The 21820-nt window shown below is 32.7% G+C and overlaps 1 protein-coding gene across 1 annotated transcript in view; it reads left to right on the top strand.

The window, feature by feature from the left end:
- The window catches only part of LOC131852908 (zinc finger protein 608-like), a 121108-nt gene that overhangs the window by 90157 nt on the left and 9131 nt on the right, over positions 1-21820 (top strand). The window contains exon 4 of the mRNA XM_059203657.1: positions 10640-10763. Coding sequence (XP_059059640.1) covers positions 10640-10763 — 124 coding nt within the window. The remainder of the gene's footprint in view (positions 1-10639; positions 10764-21820) is intronic.

The raw sequence follows: 21820 nt of genomic DNA, 5'->3' as shown, positions 1-21820 counted from the left end.
CAAAGTACAAAAGAAGTACATAATAAATATGATATAATAAACATAATGAGTTTTGTTATTTACAATACACACAATCTGTAGAAAAATTGTGTTTAAATTGTGATAAAATTAGATTCGATAGACAAAACTTTCTTATGAATAAAGAACAATTAAAATCGGTTGAGAACAAGTGAAAATATCGTATAACATACAAACATATATTATAATTGAGAACAGTTTGTTTTTGAAAATGTACCCATTAATTGTTTCCAACCCTCTTACATCATGATCAAAGTATTATTCAGTTCATATTTACACTTAAAACAGCTTTTTATTATTTTCATCAGTCCAACGCTTATTATACGAGATTTTTCAATGCGCCGAGGGATTAACTTCTATGAATTAAGCTGTAAAGACCAAGATACAGGGGATTAAATACAACCTTTTCGCATTTATCATAAATTGAAACACGAAATTCTCTCCGTTCATTCGCATTTTAATTACAGAGGCCGGGAATATGAGATGGTTTTATTTCCAATTAATCTCGCTCCCGTTGCCCGCGGTGTGGGGGTTTGTGTTCAGATTTATCATGAATAAGGCCTTTTTTCGATTATATTTTAAGCAATATTAGTATGTATAATATTAACTATGTAGTAGATAGCGCCGTGAACGTGTACATTTGTAAAAGACAACTGTTAATGATAATTATAATTAAAGAATAGGATAAATAAATAAACCATCTATACGAAACTGTATATAATATAATAATATTTTTTTTTTCTGCCCTTTGTATTTTTCACGGTTTCTTTAGTCAATATTTTGACCAAAATTCAACATTATTTTGTGAAAGTTTATATGTCAGCCAATGATTTTATTTTATAATATTATGCGACAGGTGTAACATTAAAAATTAATTTGCATTCATAACGATGCCCCTGTATTTATAAATAATTTATGAGTATTCTATGTAATTTCCAATTTCAAAGGAAAAAGGAATTGAATTTCTGCTCTATGGTTTCCTTCTGAGTAGACTTTTGTAACAAAAAGATATTAGTAGGTATATTTAAAAGATATCGGATGATAATTTGCGATATAAATATTTATTCGTACGTAGTTATGTATGTAGTCTTAATATCACTCTTGGTTAATCTATTTCTTTTTAAGCAATGAAGTTGTTACATTACATTACTAAATGTATTTCTAGCCACTCGTGGTCTTATATATAAGAACATGTTAAAATATATATACATATTTACATTACTTTATATAATATATGTAATTTTTAAAATGCAAAATAAGTTCAAACGAGACTAATGAAACGTACTAGTTGTTATCTACAACTTTGCACACATCTCGTTAAGTTAACTTGTAAGAAAAATGTATGATATTTTAGTAGCTTTATTAACAATATTTGGTTTAGTAATTTAGGTTGTGCGTCATAGTCTTATCATGTGATCGCCAGGACAAACTGTCGTAAATATATATAATTTACGATTACCAACTACAACTAAGTCACATGATATACCCCATTACTGTATTGCAGACCAACTTAAATGCTAGCGTCACGATAGTGTTTGCAAATATTTATATGTTAATTTTATCTAATATACTGGCTTCAAAATTAAGCCATGGCTTGGAACCAACGGCTTATTTAATATATTCTGGTATGACAGACTCCACGTTCATCGGGTTCGGGTATCATAAATTGAAAAGCATGGTATTGAAAGCATTAATATGCAAACTTAGTGGATTCGAACACTAAGATAATTTTGCACCCTCAAGAAAATGATGTTTAATTACAACTTTGATTAATATAAATATTATGAATATTTTTTTATAAAATTTGTCAAAATATTAAAACCTTCTTCTGAAGATATAAGTCCTATAGTGGCTGCTCTGTTGGTTTTTCAAATATAAATAAATAAATAGGAAAAAAGTAGTCATTTTGCACATTTGCGCAAACGCCCGCACTAATTCCATATCCAAACATCAACAGTATTTGCACTAGTGCAATAGCCAGGCCGAGTGTAGTCTCACGAGGTCATGCTGCGGATGTATTATATATGTATACGTAATTTTACCAGATCCAAGAGAGTTAAAGATAACTGAGGTCAGAGAGAAAACCGTGTTGAATAAGCTGAGAAATACATAATATCTTTGTCCTTCACCCTAACTAAGATAGGACTGGTTTTTAAGTGGACTAGTTTCATTTTTATTGTTTTTAAAACACTACAACTGTAATAGAATAGATCAATATGCCTTAAGAAATCTTTACTTATCTAGAACAAAAACCATACCAAGTACAACGTCAACTTTTGCAACATTTTTCAATTCAATTATGTCTACCAACCTTGCTTCCAATATTTTTAAATAATGGATTTTAAAGTTCGTAGACATAATTAATAAACACGAGAATTTATGTTCCCTGATACTTTATTTTTTGTCGCTATCACATTCTCAGAGCTATTATAAAGTCATTAGTGATGAAGGAACTTGATCTATAGAGGTCAGTCCCATCAAGATAATATGTACGTGTTCCATTTTTCTCACCTGTCTAGTTTTTTATGATACGTTATATACATAGTTGGTACCATAAGTTCAGTAATACAAACAATAAAACTTATCTTTTCTTTACATATAAATAAATAGTAACAAGACGAAACCTGTCCGTTTGTGTGAAGGTTTCGCGCAAAAACTGGTGGAGAAATTACAATAAAATTTTCATAGCATAGTTATGTTGTTAAATATGGGTTAACTAAACATAGGTTAAAAAACTTCGCTACGCATTTCGTTTGTATATTTTCTTAATTTAGTTATTAATTTAACTGGACGTTCATACTAATATGTATTATTTACTCTAAGTTCCTACAATTATTTGTAGATAAGGTTATTTTGTCTGAAGTAAATTGTTACAATATTCAGCAACATGAATTTAGGGAATGACTGCTATAAATCAGTGGAGCTATTAATTATTATTAATGGGTGAGCAAACGATCAATTGTGTCTCAGCTTTGACTCGGCTGGATCATTATAATACACTAGCCAATCCTCCCGGTCTGACACGGATGCATTACAAATCTTTGAATTTCTCGGGTTACTCTATACTTTAACACGCAAGTATTATGCATATAAACTTTCCTCTTGGCTCACTCTATCTATTGCTGTGAACTGAATTAAAATCGGTTACGTAATTCGGAATATATATAAACGAATAGATAGCGACGGCGACTTTGTTTTATACTATGTAGAGATATATGTATGTATAGATTTTTCTCGGAGAATGTATGTTTTTATGTCAACTCCATAATCTTTAGTCTTGTTTATTATAATAGTGTACCACTAAAGTAGGACGGTTCCTAATAAACATTTATGAAACTTAATTTCATACAATATATTGTAAGGATACAATTTCAGTAAACTATGTTAATTACTTCTGTCAGAACCTGCAGTAAGTGCCGTAGTTTATCGCATCTTAATTACAGTAATTATCGTTTATGCAGTATATATGTTAACTACAATTTACATCAGTATCGTGTGAATACTTACACTGACGTATTATTAAATGATTGTATATCAAGATCAGTTTTTAAATATTCCTCTAAGCTATGAAAACCATCCATATCAACGTTAATTTCGTTTGCATCCGAGATTGACACGGAGCTGAGTGGTCCGGGTGGCGAGGGCTGTTGAATAAACGAATATTGAAACAGTTGCGTGCCATCAAATCGAATTGTACAAAGTTAATTAGGGAGTGTCAGTGCTGAGAAGGGTACAGGGTGCGCGCCCTCCTAGCAGCGAGCGTGGGTCGCGGCTCTGCTGATTGTGTTACCTACTTAATTATTATTCAGTAGCCGCTACCAGCCAGCGGGTTTACCATGTACTCATATATGCTGAGCTTCATTGAGTGCTATACTGAATATGTATCCAACAATTTTGCTTATTCACATTACATCTGTTGGTTTAAGGGTCTTGAATTATTAGGTTAGCATACTACGTGTTAAGTCACTTAAGTTTCACAATAGGGGTTGATATTAAACTCCTCTCCAAGTCTATTCTTAGATCTTTATGATTGTTAAAGTTTTAGATATGACGGTATAGTGTTCTTGCTAATATTAGAACAGGAGGAAGTAATTTTCAATATAATTATATGTTATGAAATTTACATACAGTTGTGTAATTAATTTGCTACAGTCGAAACAGTGTAATTAATTGGACACACTTAAAATAGATGGAAATCCGTAATAATAACACATTTTGTTATGCACCGACATAAACAAAATTCTTAGAGTACAAAGCTGTGTAAATTAAAATAATTTCCATAACAAACCACTCTCTACATTTAACTCCATTTAAATGTTAATTTTCTTCAGTAAATAGGCCAAGACATTAGGGTACAGTTTTGTTTGTAGCACAGTGAATGCGTTTGTTCCGTTTTTGTTCCGCAGCGCAGGTTGCGTGCGATAGAACTACTCCTGCTGATTCTCTTCTTGGCAAAGTTCTTATAAGTCGTAATGTTGATGTGTTCTAGGCCATTAGCTGGCACGGACACTCTTTGTCGCCACTTATTCCGCATAGCAGAAAATTAATGTACCGTCTCCGGGTAGGTGGTGTATAAACAAGACGGTGGGTGGCTACGCCCCGGTATTTATTGCTTCTGGCAGTGTGCGCCGCTCGCGGGCCATCCGCCGCGTACTGCCTCGCCATAAACGCAAGCACTAAAACGTGCCCATTTCCCTAAATTATTTTAATGACGTATGTTTTCCAGTTTAGTAGATTGTAATTCGGTCACACTGTTGAAACTGTTTCCGTTTTGTAGCCGAAATTTTGACAAATATTTTATCGTTAGGTATATTTTAGAGAATTATTTGATAGCTGTGATTTTATCAACATGATTTAAGATAACAAATATCATGTGTACCTGTATCCTGTTACTTATTAATTATAACTTTAATAATAATAAAATAAAATAAGAATAAAATCAACTATATACTCTTTAAATGTTTATTAATAATCTTTACAATTTTTCACATTTATAATGCTTAGGAGTTATAACCAAGCAAATATCTTTACATAAATCATAATGGCTTTTGGAAGTGACGCTTATGAGTAAGTTCGGTTAAAGGAGATATTGTTTCGAGTCATTAGGCATATAGGATGGCAGCGGCCGATGAAACTGTTTCCTTTTACGACGCGGGTCGCCGTCGAGCCTACAAATTAGTTCCTGCGTCGCACTGCAATGAGAGATACTCCCTAAGATCTCCCTTTGGCATCTTAATCGGCACGATGCGCTCATTACGTTCTCTCTCGACGCGCTCTTTTGTTCCTGACGGTTGTGAATTGATTTATTTCCCATTGTTCCCATTCGCCGCGCCGACACCGACATATCTCCGACTCTCATTTGTGTTCGATATGCCGCTATTGCGCGCCTGAATGCGGTTTATTGAAATGTAAATTTGAATCTGACCGGATAAACTTTTTTGTAGTTGCACCGCGAAGTGAGTTCGTTTGTCGAGATAAAACGGCAGCTGGCTGGGATCCGACCCCTCCCTGTTACCCGACTGCCAAGAGAGCGCACAGTTGCTGCGTCGCGTCGCTCGTAACTTTTGCTAACCCCTCCGCGTGTAGCGCACAATATCTCCCTCCTAACTTGTAACGTTCACGCTAGCACCATAAAGGATTTAATAGCGATATGGCATGTCGAAATATTAATATGTTTGCGGTTAAACTGTCCATATAAACCCAGTGTCTCTGGAGTTTGTGCGGTACGGGTGAGCTCGTGTACGACGCGCTTGTGGGCGTAAGATGATAGCACATTTGTCATTCAACTAACAATAAAGTGTTTAATTTTATTTATAAGCGACGCGTGGGTTCTCGTGATCAATTATTTGCTGTTTATCGCTTTTAATGCAATAATATGACTTCATTTCGAGCGTAGAACTGGTATAGAGAATTATCAAATGTATTTGTAAGAAATCAAAACAATTTCATCGCAAGTTTATGGGTTTCATCGCGGTCGTTTAATTGGCGTTAGTAGTCAGGTTGGTACTGATGTGCCTACCTTTTCATGTCGTTTCGCAGTGATTTGTAAGTCACGAATGCTTTTGCTTTCTGCTGTCGTGTCAGTTTGCTGTTTACTTTGTTTTTGTGGAGTGTACATACAGTAATGGTGTTTAATATAACACATATACCTACTTACGACGTGAAGCATTTTAGCGACAATGTTTTGTTGACTTATTAATATTTATTAAATATGGAAATTACATATTTTGTTTGTACACGTTAAATAAATATCAATTTTAAGTAAAACTGACAGTAATTAAGTTAATTATACAGGGCATACTAAGACAAAAGCCAAGTAGAATAGCAATCAAACTGAACTTTTACAAAGTGGAATTATTTAAACAAAATTACGAAGTTTTCGCATTAAATTGGTCACGTGACCGAGCACTTTGTATGAAGGTTTAAAATTTAATTGTAAATTTCCACGTTGTTTCTAAGGGAAACTTGTTCAGTTTTATTAATAGTATTGCTATATTTCGGGTTAGTATACCATTTACGACTAACATAATACTAACAAATACCAATTCTAAACTCACACAACATTTCGACAAATATTATTAGTACAATGAAATACTTAAGTAGGTACTTAATATATTCGCCAGTGTACATTTCCTCAGGTACCTATGTATAACTTTGAACGACTTGAAGCGATATCGTTTGCCCTCTTGTTACTGAAACGTGAAACGATTGTGAAGCCAGTAATATCTGTCGATTCACATAAAATTTTGTTATATTTCCAATATGTACGTTTTGGAAGTCGCCGTCGCCGGATTCAGTGGAGTGCTTTAGTTCACAATTTGTGATGCCATTAACCGCGTGCGTGAGAGAGACAGATAATACCGTCGCACCGTTCCCATATTGGGTTCTGAATGTAAATGGCTTCATTTGATTATGTTCTACGTTGTACAAACCCTGTTTGTATTTAGCCCTATATATATATAGCCACAAACAGTGATTTTCACTGTTTGCATGATCAAATCGTTTCTTACTCAACTATAAACCGGAAGGGGGAAAGGGGATTATTAGTAATGTGGATTGATGATCTTATTACTAGCAATGTACCGTGTCAGCTTGACCTCCACAAGGTGCCTCTTGGAAACCATCGTGGTTAAATTCTTGGTGAATATGTCAATGTCCTCTTCCATATTATAGTGTACTTCTGAGTGAATTGATTTGGATTTAATCGCAGGAAGATGTGTGTGTATGATAACGATATTTTCTGTCATTCTAAGGTTTTGTAAGCTACACATAATTCTTGTCATAGGAAAAATAGATTTATTACGTTAGTGCTAAAAGTTGTTTTGTTAAATCCTTAAAGTAGATTTTGCAAAATATTTTTTAATTAATGCAGTTTATTTTTTGTATAAAAAATAACTGACAACAAACAAGATAATAGCCTAAATGGAACGACATTCCAAATGTGGAGATACAATCATGAAATAATGACGGTTGAAAAGTACTTGAAACACAAGTAGGTATAATTAGTTATAAGGATTATTTTTATCTTATCATTACATCTATTGATCGTTGAGGTACTTAGTAATAATACATCAGTCACTAGCCTTTCTAAATAAAGAAAGTATATCTACTTGTTTGTTTAGTTCAACATATACCAGAGCAGGAAAATCTAACCTCTTATCAACTATCTGACCCGCGTAACTCCATCTGCGTTACATAATAAAGATAGAGATTGAGACAGAAGGAATGAATTATCCCTGTATTCTATTGGTCGTAGTGTGATGTTACAACGCTATAAAATTTCTTTAATTCAAAGAAGTAGTTTCTGAGACCAACAAATAAAACTCTTCAACCTTATAATACAATACGGATAACAAATTAATTTGTTCAATAAATTCAAAGAATACCGAAACTTCAATTAATCTACTTTTGAATTATTTATGATCTCAGTTCATAGAATGTAAAAATTTCGACTTATTTAAACAAACCTAATATATAATACAGTTTGCCGTTGCGTAGGTAAATATGTATTGTAATATTTACATAGCGCATGTTTGCAATTACTCATGAGTCAAACATCGTCTTTAGAATTTTGGTATGTACAAGATTACAATATGCCAAACATATTACGGTATTATCAGTTGTTGAGAACCAACTTTGAAACTGTCAACAAGGCCAGCACAAACGTACCTACTAGTACTTTTGAATAGATTTATTTTCGAAGTAACGTTATGTAAAATGATAATAATGAAAAACCAAGATCAACAGGAAACCGTGGCGTTGTGATGTACTTATTGATCATTTGAACCTCTTGACGAAATACCAAATATAATACAGCGTAATAACATGAATGTAGACAAAAAACAAAGAAAGAAAAGTAATATAATATTAATACTATTTAAACCTCTTAACGAATAATAAATACAAGCTCATTTCAAAGAATTATACCAATTTACACAGAAAAGGAAAACTTAATAAGGGTATTTTAAAAATATAAAACAAAACCAGGCAAATGAAAATGATGAATAATTGGCTGATATATTATATTTTATAGTATATTTTTAGGAATATCTGATATCAAGATACGTTTAGGTTATACAAAAAATAGAAGAATTGAAGCAGAAAGAATTCACTCATTTGGTGTAAATATATCTCAATGTAAAATATATATATAATAAGTCTAAACTATTGCCTTGTATGTAAGAAAAAATATTTTGAAATCAATTACTACTCAAGTAATTAAATTGAAAAAGGTTTTTGCTATGGTAGAATTCGAAATATTTTTACATACTAGATGTAGATACTAAATGGATGCCGTAATTAATTCAATATGAAACATAACTAATTTTACTACGATGTTTGGTATAACACAGAAATACAAGTAGTTCCGTTACTAAATTGTATTTTCTACATAGTAATATAACATTAAATCATAAAGGAAAATATATAAGCAGAGCAAACGCTTTTAAAATGTAAGCAAACAGCTAAAGGCTGAAGTGGTCGTAAATTGGTATTTATTATCAGTTCGTGGTAAGCAGATTATTTGCAGTAGGGTGGATACATAGATAATAAGTTTTGGTGTCAGCAGTAGATAACTCGCATTATAGTCTCGATTCCGTCTCGAGCACTAAATCAGTTTTATATATTTTTTTTGTGATATAACACAGAATTGTATTTTTGTAGTAAGTAAAGTAGAATTCAGAGTAATGTAAAAATCTGCTACATAAATAAAATCCAACTGTATACCTAGTACATGGATTAGTACATACATGTGCACTGTATTCGTGAGCTACTGACTGTATTTGCTGAGCCAACTCCCTGATCGGAGCGAACGAAGGATGAGAGCAACACGGCCATCACCCCTTTGAATGCGCTGTTGATGCACAAAATGAACAGCAGCTGGAAGCATGTATGCAACGATATAATGTATAAGAGATACGCTCACGACTTTAGTGCAACTGTACGTATTTGGCTAATTCATATTTATTATGGCTTTTATAATTGATGATGATAAAGATTTGAAAAATCGTTAAAAAATATGTTCCTTTATTGTTAATAGAATTATGAGATTCACGTTCTTTGTTTCGTTTATGTTGTTAGCTTTTTAAAGTTCTCAATTAATTGATTCATTAATTTCACTAGTGCACCCGAAACCGTGGCGGACAAATAGTTTTAAATAAACCTACTTTAGTCTAAAATACGACAATGAGGCAATGGGTACTAAATGTGTAAACTCTGTTTGAGAGCGGCAGATTGCAAAATTAAGACATTTTTTCTAACAGAATTATACGTAAAAGTGGTGAAAGAAAAGTTTGTGTTCAGGTCATGACACAACGCATAAACGTTTATTGTTTACGACGTTATATTAAAAGAAAATAACACAAAAGAAAAACTGAATAGAATGGTAGGTACAATGAAACGTACAAAGCAGCTCTGCAGGGAAAGCTAACCGCAAATTGTTTGTGAAATATTGTAACATCCACGATTCGCTGCGGATTCGTGACCAAGTAATAAATTACTGGTTAAAATATAATTTACATAACCACTCCTATTTATTTGCGTTTTGTGTTATAATAATTTCGATACAATTTCTGTTTACTTAACTTGCCTGTTTACTTAAATTTGTAAGAAGTAGTATATCAAATTTTGAGATATATTACGAATTCAATTATTTACACCAACATATACTCTATATCGATTCGAATCCAATCCAGTTTTGTACAGTTTTTATAAATCTAGATAGATTTATAAAAACTGGATTTCGATGGAATTCGAATAGTCTGTTATTTCGTTCAGTGACAACGATATCTTAAATTTCCAATGTATGTGAATGTTTAAGTTTCATTACAATATAATATCTGTCAAAACCGTAGGTCTTCCACTTTGAAAGAATTTCCCAAAACTCTCACGGGAACGACGAATTCCAAGCGGACAAAGTTGCGCTAAATACCTAGCCAATTATGTGGTTACGGAATATTTTTATTGCTAATGGTCGGCCTGCGGTTGATATTGAAGTTGTCTCGTGGGTATACATTATGGTGTTTATTATTAAAAAGTGTTAAACTTCAATAATAATAAATTAAATTATTTAAATTTTAAATACCTAAATCATATAAAATAAAACTTGTATCTTTGTTTGTAGGAGACGGCAGAAGTATGCGTGGGCACTTCAGTTGGAACAATCACCGAGCCTGACTGTTTGGGGCCCTGCGAGCCTGGTACATCGGTCACGCTGGAGGGCATCGTGTGGCACGAGACGGAAGGTGGTGAGTTGTTACTAGCGCACGAACGCAATGCACCGTAGCGCGCGCTTATATCTCATATACTCTGCACGCTTATGCACGCCTGGTACATGTATCTGCTTTGCGATCCATGAATGCCCATTCGTTTGTCATCATTACTTTTAATTTAATTTAATTAAGTACAACCTTAATGTTCATTCTATGATAAATACTATAGGTACATAATGCAATTATATAATGTAATAATAATGCATTAAATAACCTAAATAGGACGTCTGTTTTAAACTTTGTATATACTTAGTCGACGTCAGTTTTAGGATTGATTATATTAAACATGGTTTATATTAAAATATTTAGTAGTATATTGTCCGTGTGATAACAGTACAATGTGTCATCGAAAAATTGTTTATCACAAACCAAATTAATAGTATGTACATGTGAACGAAATTGTGACATTTGTTTTTTTGTTTCCTTCTTGAAACTGCGTTTGATTTCAAAATACATGTATTGAGATTTATTAATTATTTTATTAACTAAAGCAGTGTATAAAGTGCTGCATTTTATACACTGCTTTAGTTAATAAAATAATAGTCTATTTGAATATCACTCATAATATACTAACATATAAATATTGAAAGTCGTAGAATCTTATTATGGGCATAAATTTAAGTTTTATTGACTGGGTTTTATATATTTTAATTATTTATACTCTACTTTGAAAGAGAGAAAGAGTGAGTTGAAATAATGGTATAAACAAGGCAATGCTGATAATCAGGTGCCATTTATGTCTTCCCTTTCTATTTGACTACGTTGCATTTCACTTAGATTTCATAAAAATAAACCTATTCATAATTAATTTTCTATAAATAAGGTACTTTTACCTGTGTGAAGCTTTCTACAACATAATTAATTAAAATAGTTATTGACTCATGGCAATAAGGTTGATAATAGGTAACAGACGAATATAATTAATATATTTACAATGGATTGTCCAACCAGCTTACCTCCCGCTGTTCCAGACTAATAAGTAATTAATTTTCTACCATGTAGGTATCTAATATTTACTATTACACGTTTTTTTAATTAAATTAAATACTTATTACCATGCATAAGTGAAATTCCGAATGTTTGCGCGTCACTTCAGAAAGCTGCACCTACGTATTTGACTAATTCTCAGGACATGTTTTGTATGAAAAATAGATGTTTAAAAAAATAATGAATAAGTAAGAAATTATATCAAAACATCTACGAATAAAAAAATAGAACAATTATAGACAGATTATGTTCAGATCTTCTGTATTCTGCCTGTTATTCTACAGTTTTTTACCTACCAATTGATACAATTTTATCTAAAACAACAACTAAATAAAAGTAGTGGTAATATATTATTTACTAGCTGTGCCTGCGATTACACCCGCGTGTAATTCTCATGTCTAAAGCTATATTATTGGAAAGTTTCATCAAAATCACCTCAGTAGTTTTTGCGTGAAAGAGTAACAAATCTCCATCCATACTCACAAACTTTCGCGTACACATAACGTAACATAATATTAATAAGATTTATGAACAAAATATTTTGTTTCATTTATTCCGTCAGTACACCAGTGCGAAGCTACGAAGTGAATGTAGTTAAAGATAAACTTACTTTCTTGTTTGGAGCAAAGTAAACTCGCAGACATGGTATAAATAAAATACATGGACATAATGCGCATTAAGACAATAATAATTTCAATTTCAACACCTGGCTCGTAAGGATATTGAACGTACTCACCGTGTATACACCGAATACCCTTTTTTACCCGCGTTTCATAGTAATCATCTCGGCCTTTCATATTTATAGCTCAGTCCTGAAACCTGCGTTAAATATTAAAATATTCATGGCCCACATAAAACAGTAGAGTCAATGAAACTGCCGACATAATTAACTGGGCGCTTATTAGAGGCAGATAACATCGCGGAGTATTTAATGACCCATAGCTGTATGCACATGTGTAGTGTACTGCATTACATACTAACACAAATAAACCAATGTCTTTACACTTTATAGTCGCCTAGTAATAAATGTTTAAAGTCGTTGAAGGTTAATATATTTTTTATTTATCTCGTAGTGTTGCTAGAATGCAATTAGGTAAAAAGTTTAATGTGTGTATTTTTATACATTTTCATTTGAATTTGTCCAGTAATATTTATAATAGTAATTGAGTAACAAATATCACATAAACTTCCATATTTATAATACTAAATTAATAATGCATATTTATTCAAACTTATGCAGATGGGCAATGTTTATAACTTCAGTTATCTTGCTTATGATAATTATTTATTTATTCAATAATAAGTACTTATGATTTGTACGTAATTGTGTATTTTAACGATGTGAATTAATAACTATTCAATATTCATTATTTATCGTTCCTGTCTATTTTATTTATAAGGTGCTGTTTCAATTGAATGGAATCATTAATCATTGTGTATTTATTTTCTTTCATTCCCTAATCTGATCACTGTTATCGGTTACATCATCCTATCTTATAACTGCGTAAATTGGATTGGAAATATTATAATATATATTCACAAATAAATAAAATTGAAGTGTCTGTTTGTAGTTTCAAATTAACAGTTTTACACTAAAGCCATATGAAACTATAGACGGTACTTACATCAAAAAAGTAATTAAAACAAAATTAACAGTTTATTTGTTCTTGTTACTCTTTGAAACAGCTGGGTCGATGTTGACAAAGCTAATGCTAATGTCATAATTAGTAACTTAGGATACTTTGATTTTAGAAATTTAATTTAATTTAATAAAACAAAGTTTCATGTCACGCAGACGAATTCGTCGATAACAGCTAACTAACTCATCGATATTAATAATTAAGTAATAGCGCTAATTTACAAAATAAAAACAAAGCAATAAACACTACCGGTAATGAAATAGTGAACGGTTAGTGAATAATTAGATCAACGTACATGACAAGCTACAAATGTAAAACTATCTACCTAAACATAGTATAAATGAAAGCCCCTTTCTGTGTCGGTATGTATACTATAATTTCAAGATTACTGAATGGATGCAGTTCTTATACATCAACGGAATAATTTCTGAGGAATGTGTGTATTCGTTAAGGTTTACATCAATTTTAATAGCCGTGCGAAGCAGGGAAAAGTAGCTAGTACATAACGTTTTTTGTTGTGTACAATGATTTTATTTTCTAGAGTGTGGTCTATATAAAGAAGTTTACAAACACAGTCATTCTCGTCCATCATTAGGATAGACACAAAACAGATCATAATGTAATAATACGCGAGCACGCGTCCTGAACGCCATTAGAGGGCAGCTCGCAACACAATGCCGCTCCCCGGTGCCGCTCGTAATTATTATAAAACACGATAATAAATCACCATCTGCTCGCTTCTGTTGCCACTTTCCAAATTTATCCGCCCGTTGGCCTCGCCGCCGTGGGGATCAGGGGAGGCAATTCACGCCCTTCCTCTTGAAGTTTATTTATTTTCGGCTAATGGCGGCGAGGAGCTTACGGAAATTAAATACTGTTTGCTGTGCGACTCCAACCGCGTTATAATTATATCAGGCCTCGCGTGTATAGCGACGTTTATAGCGTTTAATCATTTGCTTGTAAGCAGACACCTTGTTCATATTAATTCTTTAAACTCGATAAAATTTCTGCCTCTTGTGTGCTCAAACATGCCCCCGAGACCAGTTTGTAAGGCACGTTGTATGACGTTCCCACCGACTCTCCAGACTTAATACTTTTCATTCCTATATTAATTAGTGAACATATTTTATTCTTATCGAGTTTCCATTTATCGCACATTATAAATTCATTAGTTGAAACCGTATTAACACTTAAAATAATTACCTGCAAGTTGCGCCGTTCCTAAAACCGCTTTAATTATTCCTCCATGAAATGAGTTTTATTTGTGTGGTAACCTTTTAAGAGCGCAAAGTTTGTTTTACCTACAGGTAGGTAGCTTGTTGAATGGATGTAAATGAAATCCCCGGAACTTTGTTTGTCCCAGTGCGGTGTGGGAAACAATGAACAAGTCTGATTAGAGATACTCTCCGAGCTGAGCTGCCGACCGACGCCCACACGCCCATTCCGCTCGTGGTATTAACCCAATCGATTTAGTTTGAAAAGAAAAAGCTACGCTAGGGTCGTATCAAATTTAAACAAAGACAGATAAAGTTATTTAACTTTAAGTAAAGCTAATCTTTTTGTTCATCGAATTCTGAAGTTTCTTTGTTTCATAAACACGCCGTAATGGTATCTATTGACGTAATCTCGGTGCCCGGATTTCACAGAAATGTGGAAGCTACAAGGGTAGGATGGCGGAACAAAGCGGCGGATAAGGTGGGGGCGGAGGCACGACAACCATTAAGGCCTGTTGATTACCGCGGCCCGAGCTGTAATTAGCACCGCTTAAATGAACCTATTTCAGTCCGCTGCTCTCCTGGTATATCTATAGCGATTTCAATCAGATGGTGAACGTTTTAGCTAGGATATAATTAATATACATGTAATCTATATGTCTATCTATGCTCTCAACTAATAATTAGATTAACTTCCCTTTGATTACATTATGTATGTAGCTATATTATTACTTGGTGAAGTATTTAATAGGATTAATTGATATTTCTGATAGAGTAGATTTAATAAGACATGTAATTATTTTACTATACTCAAAGCAGATTTCTTGTAATACTTTAGTCATATAATTTGCTAATGCATGATTACCAACACTGGCATATAAAAAAAATCCAGTGTATCACGTTTAAAATAATTAACATAAATGTAATGTTAGTTATTTTTTATATATATGACATTTTATTAGCGATAATTACCAATAATTAGGTAAACAATGTAATTGTGATGTCTAAATATAAATCATTGGTTAAATTATTGGTTTTTTAGTCCGACTTAGTGTTGAAGGTGTGGATTCAAATCATCCAGAAACTGATAATAAATTAAATTAATTCGATAGATGGTAGTATACTCGCCAACTGCTGTTAAGTTAAAATATACAAGTCTAGCCTTCAACACATCAGTCGTAAAGACAAAATAAAAAGGGGGACTGTGTGTGGATGGATTTATACACCTTCAATTCACCATCAAATTAGCGACAAGCAGATGTTCAAATCAAAGCGATTACATTCAGCCAAACAGAAACGAACCGGACAGCTTCTAATTTAACTTTTCCGTGACCGGCGGTCCATATTAACCATTTACAAGGGAATTCCACCCCTAAATAATAAAAGTACGCAGGGCGTCCGACAATTTCCTGGAGGTCGTCGGCAACTTGGGTGAATTCACAGGGCGAATTGCTCCTCTGTCCGCTTACGTTTTAAATATTCTACCGTCCTGCTACTTTGGTTACTTTGTGGGTATCTTTTTTATTATTTTTTAAATGAAATTAAGTTTCTCTTTGCCTAGAGGAATTTCACCGTCTATATCTATATTAATATATCAAGTTGAAGAGTTTGTTTATTTAAACACGCTAATCTCTGATCTAGCAGTCGGATTTGATGTTTATTGTATTTAATAGTCCAATTCTAGAGGAAGTTTATGGGTTATTAGAACATAACGCAACGATAGGTGAGCAAAAAATTAATAATAAATAATAAATGAGAAAAAGCAGGATTTATATGGGCTGATAATTCTATACAATTTATAGACGAGGCGAGGCTTAATGTTTTTAAATTATAAACGTCACTTTTTGTATCTTTGTAAGTTTACTTATTAAAAGCAAATTATTTTGTTGTTACATATAGTGCTCATATTAAAGAAAAACATTAAACCGGTCCATCACTGATTCAATGGATATTACAGTAAAAATCTAAATTGGAATTTCAATGTAGAGTAATAAAACGATTACCACGCAACGACCGAACCGACCTTAGTAATTTAAATTTATGTGTCTACTCTACTAATTGTTTATTACTACAGCCAGGTTTTGAATGCATAAGGGTTATGTTCAAATTAATTCTATTAATGTTTAAATCTAACGTGACCAGTTATTTTTCTTGTCAAAATAGGACGATTACGAATTAGAATATAATTAGATGATCAAACGAACTTGCAAAAGTGAAGTTCGATCTTAATTATCCTGTTTTCGCCGAAGAGATTTATTTTTATTAACCATGTAGTACCCTCAGTACGACTAGCCATTCCGCACACAATATTAAGCGTTGTAGGGGTAAAAAGAAAAAAGTGGGGAGAGCTCTCCCCTCCACTCTACTTCGCTACAGTATCGTTGAGCAACCTCATTATTTTTAGAGAAAAAGATTTGGGTTTATTTACAACATTCGCCTGTTTTAAGGGATCAAAATATGGGATTGGGTGGGAATTTAAATCTCTTCGATTACAGGATAATAAGATCGAACTTCACTTTTGCATTCGTTTGATCATCTAATTATCCTGTTTTCGCCTACGAGATTTATTTTTATTAACCATGTAGATGTTTAGAGAAAAGTCAATGTTGTAAAATAAAACTATAAGGCATATACTGAATATTATTGATAGATTTCTATTATATAATATATTTCTTTATTATTGTAACAAAAAATGTACTTAGGTATAAATGTAACAATCACATCTTACTTATAAATTAATCATCTTAAAATTAACAATGAACTATTTATATATTACTAAAAAGATTAGTATTCCTATTGATAATCGGTCTATTATAGAAATTGGCAAAAGTGGTAGAGTTTCCAGTCCAACCGGCACAACGGTGGATTGTATCAACGCTGACGCCAGCGCGTAGTGCATTGCTATGTTACATTGGTGTTGATACCACTTAGCTTTAAGATCTGCTTAATCCACCGCCCTATGGTCGATGGTGAAGCAGCCCTATGAGGTTTTTTACAAGTCAGGAATAAATTATTTTCTTTCTGTGGTCTGATTGAAGCAGTTGCTGACATGTAGGCGATTACTGAGGCAGCAGGGCAAATACTCGGCTTGCTTATAAAGAACGGGAGGTCGAACACCGGTTGGGCTCGACCTGCGGCTGATGTTTTCACCAAGTCTGTAATCATAATAACTATTCTATCATCATATATATTAATATTCTCTAATCTGATTAGGGAAATTGTCTGAGTTCTTTGCCCTGTTGCCAAAGCTAACAAAGCAGTACATTTATGTGTTATTTTTTCTAAACACAATGTGTTGTTTGGGTGTAAAGACGACAGATAATCCAACACAATATTAGGGTTCCAAGTTATATTATAGCGCGGGAATGTTGGTTTTAATTTAAATGCGCCTTTGAAAAATCTTTTAATCATTGAATTTTCGCCTATACAATTTCTTGAAATTAAAGATATTGCTGAGCGATGATTGTTTAAAGTGGAGTAGGACGCTCCACCATCTAAGCATCTGCTAAGAAAATCTAATAATGAACTTATTTCGACATCGTAAAAATCTATTCTCTTTTCTATGCAATATTCCCACCATTTTTTAAAACTGGATGAATACTGATTTATGGTATTTTTGGACAAGGATGATAACACAGTGTTTATTGCAGAATTTGGTACACCTTGTTTGAGGAACGCCTGTTGCATACAATGCTCGCTGCCAATGAAAGATGGGATCGCTTAGGCATTTTGCTCTTTTTTTTTTTTTTTAGACTCTAAATATATTCGTGATTGCGTGCGGTCTTGGCGCTTGCGCACAAAGGAATGAGGTTGCTCAACGATACTGTAGCGAAGTAGAGTGGAGGGGAGAGCTCTCCCCACTTTTTTATTTTTACCCCAACTACGCTTAATATTGTGTGCGGAATGGCTAGTCGTACTGAGGGTACTACATGGTTAATAAAAATAAATCTCGTAGGCGAAAACAGGATAATAACCAATTACGAATGCCATAGCTACTAGGTATATAAAGAAATAAAAGTAAATATTTTTGAAAACGGAACATCGAACTCGCTATTATTTTGTTTTTTCTTTAAAAGTATACACATAAAGTGGTATATAGTGGAAATTGATTATGTGATCGCGCAGCTTGTATGAAAATTTTAAAAATTATTTTATCTTTCCACTTTGCTTAATTGCAGTATTGTTCATCTCACCTTTATTTTCTATTTAAAAATTATATGGCTTTTGTTTTATGAGTGTAATGATTTAAACTAATGACGGAACGCATTATTACATAATTGCTACCGATTTAGTGTGTTCTAATTCTCAGCTACCAGAAATATTTTGTCTTAAAAATAACCATAGAAAATTTTTAAACTCTCAAGACCTACAGCAATTATAATACCCGTGTTGTACTGGGTTGTCCATTGATACCATGAGAACGTTTCCTTAATTATTATTAACGTAGATATTCTTCTGTACGGGAAAGAAATGAGTTGACAAGTTACTCGCCTTTAACGGTTTCAAACAAATTACTAGGCAATCACCATTTTAGTAAACAATGACAGGAGGTAATGTTAAAATGATTACAGTTATTAACTCAAGACCAATTGCCTTATTTGTCAGATCACATCCAATTAAACGTCTCGCGTAAATAATTCGATCACGAGAATATTATGCTAATCGCTTATAGAGAAATGCTTTATGTGTCCATTGTTCCGTGAAACGATAAACACTGCTTGAACATCGTCGTGGAGTAATTGTTTTACCTTTGATCTTATTATCAAGCAGAGCATAAATGCAAGTTTATTATTTCACGGCTTTTATTATAAATAATCATTGTGTTGATGTTTGTGATGTCTTTATCTTTATGTCTGTACGTTTATCTGTTGCTACAGTTTACTTACAATTGTTGTTTTAGAAATAGTCATGTTTTAAATGAACAAGAATGTGATATCAAACAGTTGTACTTATTATTGTCATTAACAAAGATATTTATTGTTTTCACATTGTACACGTCAAGATTTAAAATTATTATGTTTGTACTATGAATTATTAATGTGATAATGTATATATAGTCGAATGTTTTTAGCGATACGTTCACTAGAATAACATTTACGTATTGTAAATTAATTAGTAAGCTACTGTCACATAAAAACGGATTAACTTGTGAAATGACGGACATTAATTAAGCACAAATTTGAGAGGTATTTAGATACGTATCCTCTAAAATCTCATTAAACCTTTTTAAAATGTTAAGCAGGTACTTATTTACAATTCAACGAGACCGCTATATAAAATCGAGTCTCGGAAAGCGCTCGCTCGGGATTAAAAAGGGATTGTCCGAGACCCTCATTTTTATCTCAATTTGTTCATCTTGTTTACGAAAAACATTTTGCGGACAAAGAGAAGATTAACTCGCTGGAAATTACATTACAATAGGTCTGCAAAAAATATATAGACCAAAATAGGTTATGTCTTTTTTGTAGTGTATTATGTAGTAGGATTTATAATAATAAGAAAAACTTAGTGTTTGAACTTCACCAAAATTTTAAAATTAATATTCTTGTGACTGCATTCCCTCGTTCTGAATTGTCTTCATTGTTGTTTAACGTAATATTTAGGATTTTAAAACTTTTGTAATTCAGCCGAAAATAACAACGCTCGCCACTTATAAACATATGTAACCGCATCTTATAAAGTTTTATTTTGACTTTTCTCGAAGTGTAAATACTTTTTTCTCTTACAATATCGAAACAAAACAATTGATCAAAACATTTAGTCGATGTCACTTGTGTGTATATATTTTTAAGTAATAAATAAATAAGTAATTTATAAATTACACTTATTACGAGATATTTAGATTCTAAATTCAGATGTATTAATGTGCACGGATATGAAAACCACTAAGATTATATTACTAATTTTGTCACGATTAAGTGGATTTTTTTATAAATCTCAAATAATAAAATGGTTGTAGAAGGGGGTGGAGTATTAATTGAATTTGCATAAGTTAACACGCTACCACATAAGAACAGGGGTGGCGCGGTAGAAGTCGTGGTTAGGGTTTCCACATCTCCTGAAATTTCAAGAATTCCGCAGAATTTGCCCTGATAATCTTCAGGCTCCCGAAATAAAATTAAGATAAACAAAATTCTTCCGGAATTTCTATTGGGGGCATAATTTTTCACGTTTCAATCCGACGTGCCTGGACCCAGGCCTAGCGCCCTCTCCGATTAATTTATTAATTTTGCTTCTTAGAGTTATACAATTACAACAGATAGTTATTTAAATTCATAAGTAGGTACATAGTTTAAAATCTATACATTTAGATAAAAATATAACAATATATTTGGATCAAAGTTACAAAATAACAAGTTAGAAAAATCGATAGCTTTTTCTCTCGGATTTCAAGTTCCGGATAGTAGGGGAGGCAACCCTGGTGGTGGCTTCTAAATATGCGGTTAGAGTCACGTACGCGTTGCGAGCGCGACACGTTCCTCTCCCTCATGCTTCCCCACTATGTAAATGGGAATCGTGACAAATTGGTACCGAACAGTCCCAAATGACTGCATGCATCAATTGTTGTTGCCCCACCTGATACTTATTTTTAACCGACTTAAAAAAACCGTTCCGTTTTTTTTAAACAATAATTATGCATACGCGCATAATTATGACATGTCTTTTTGTGTATACTGCGGTGGTCATATATCTTTGCAAATTGTAAACCAATCTTAATAATTCATTTCTAGTAATCTAATCAATCTAATTCACTTTATATTGTTTTAAATAGACAGTCGGATTTTATTCTATTGTGTTTAATAAGCATAAAATTAACCTTTTTAATTTTACGCGTATAAGAAATTCGTTAATTCTGTTTAACTTTTTATACAAATGGTAATCTGAATTATACAGATACCGTAAACATTGCAGCTGTTCATTATCTTTCCATTTATCTCGGGTGCATGTTGAATTAATTATCCGATCAGTCGTAGGATTCTATTATTACACATATGCCGCCTCCCTACAACTATATTATAGTCTGAAATACTTTGGAACATTTATTAGGTAGAGTTAAATATAATATAAGTATATATATATTAAAACGGTGTAAACGTAATCACACGCCTCTCTTCTCTAGCTTAACTTCTTAAAAAACGTACAGAACTAAATAGAACAAAATTACAATACTATTTAAAAAAAGCTTTTACCC

This window comes from Achroia grisella, unplaced genomic scaffold (assembly GCF_030625045.1).
Source record: "Achroia grisella isolate CSIRO2021 unplaced genomic scaffold, CSIRO_AGI_Agris_v1 utg869, whole genome shotgun sequence".
NCBI classification, from domain to species: Eukaryota; Metazoa; Arthropoda; class Insecta; order Lepidoptera; family Pyralidae; genus Achroia; species Achroia grisella.
Note: the sequence above shows the minus strand (reverse complement) of the source record. Positions and strands in the feature narration are given on the sequence as shown.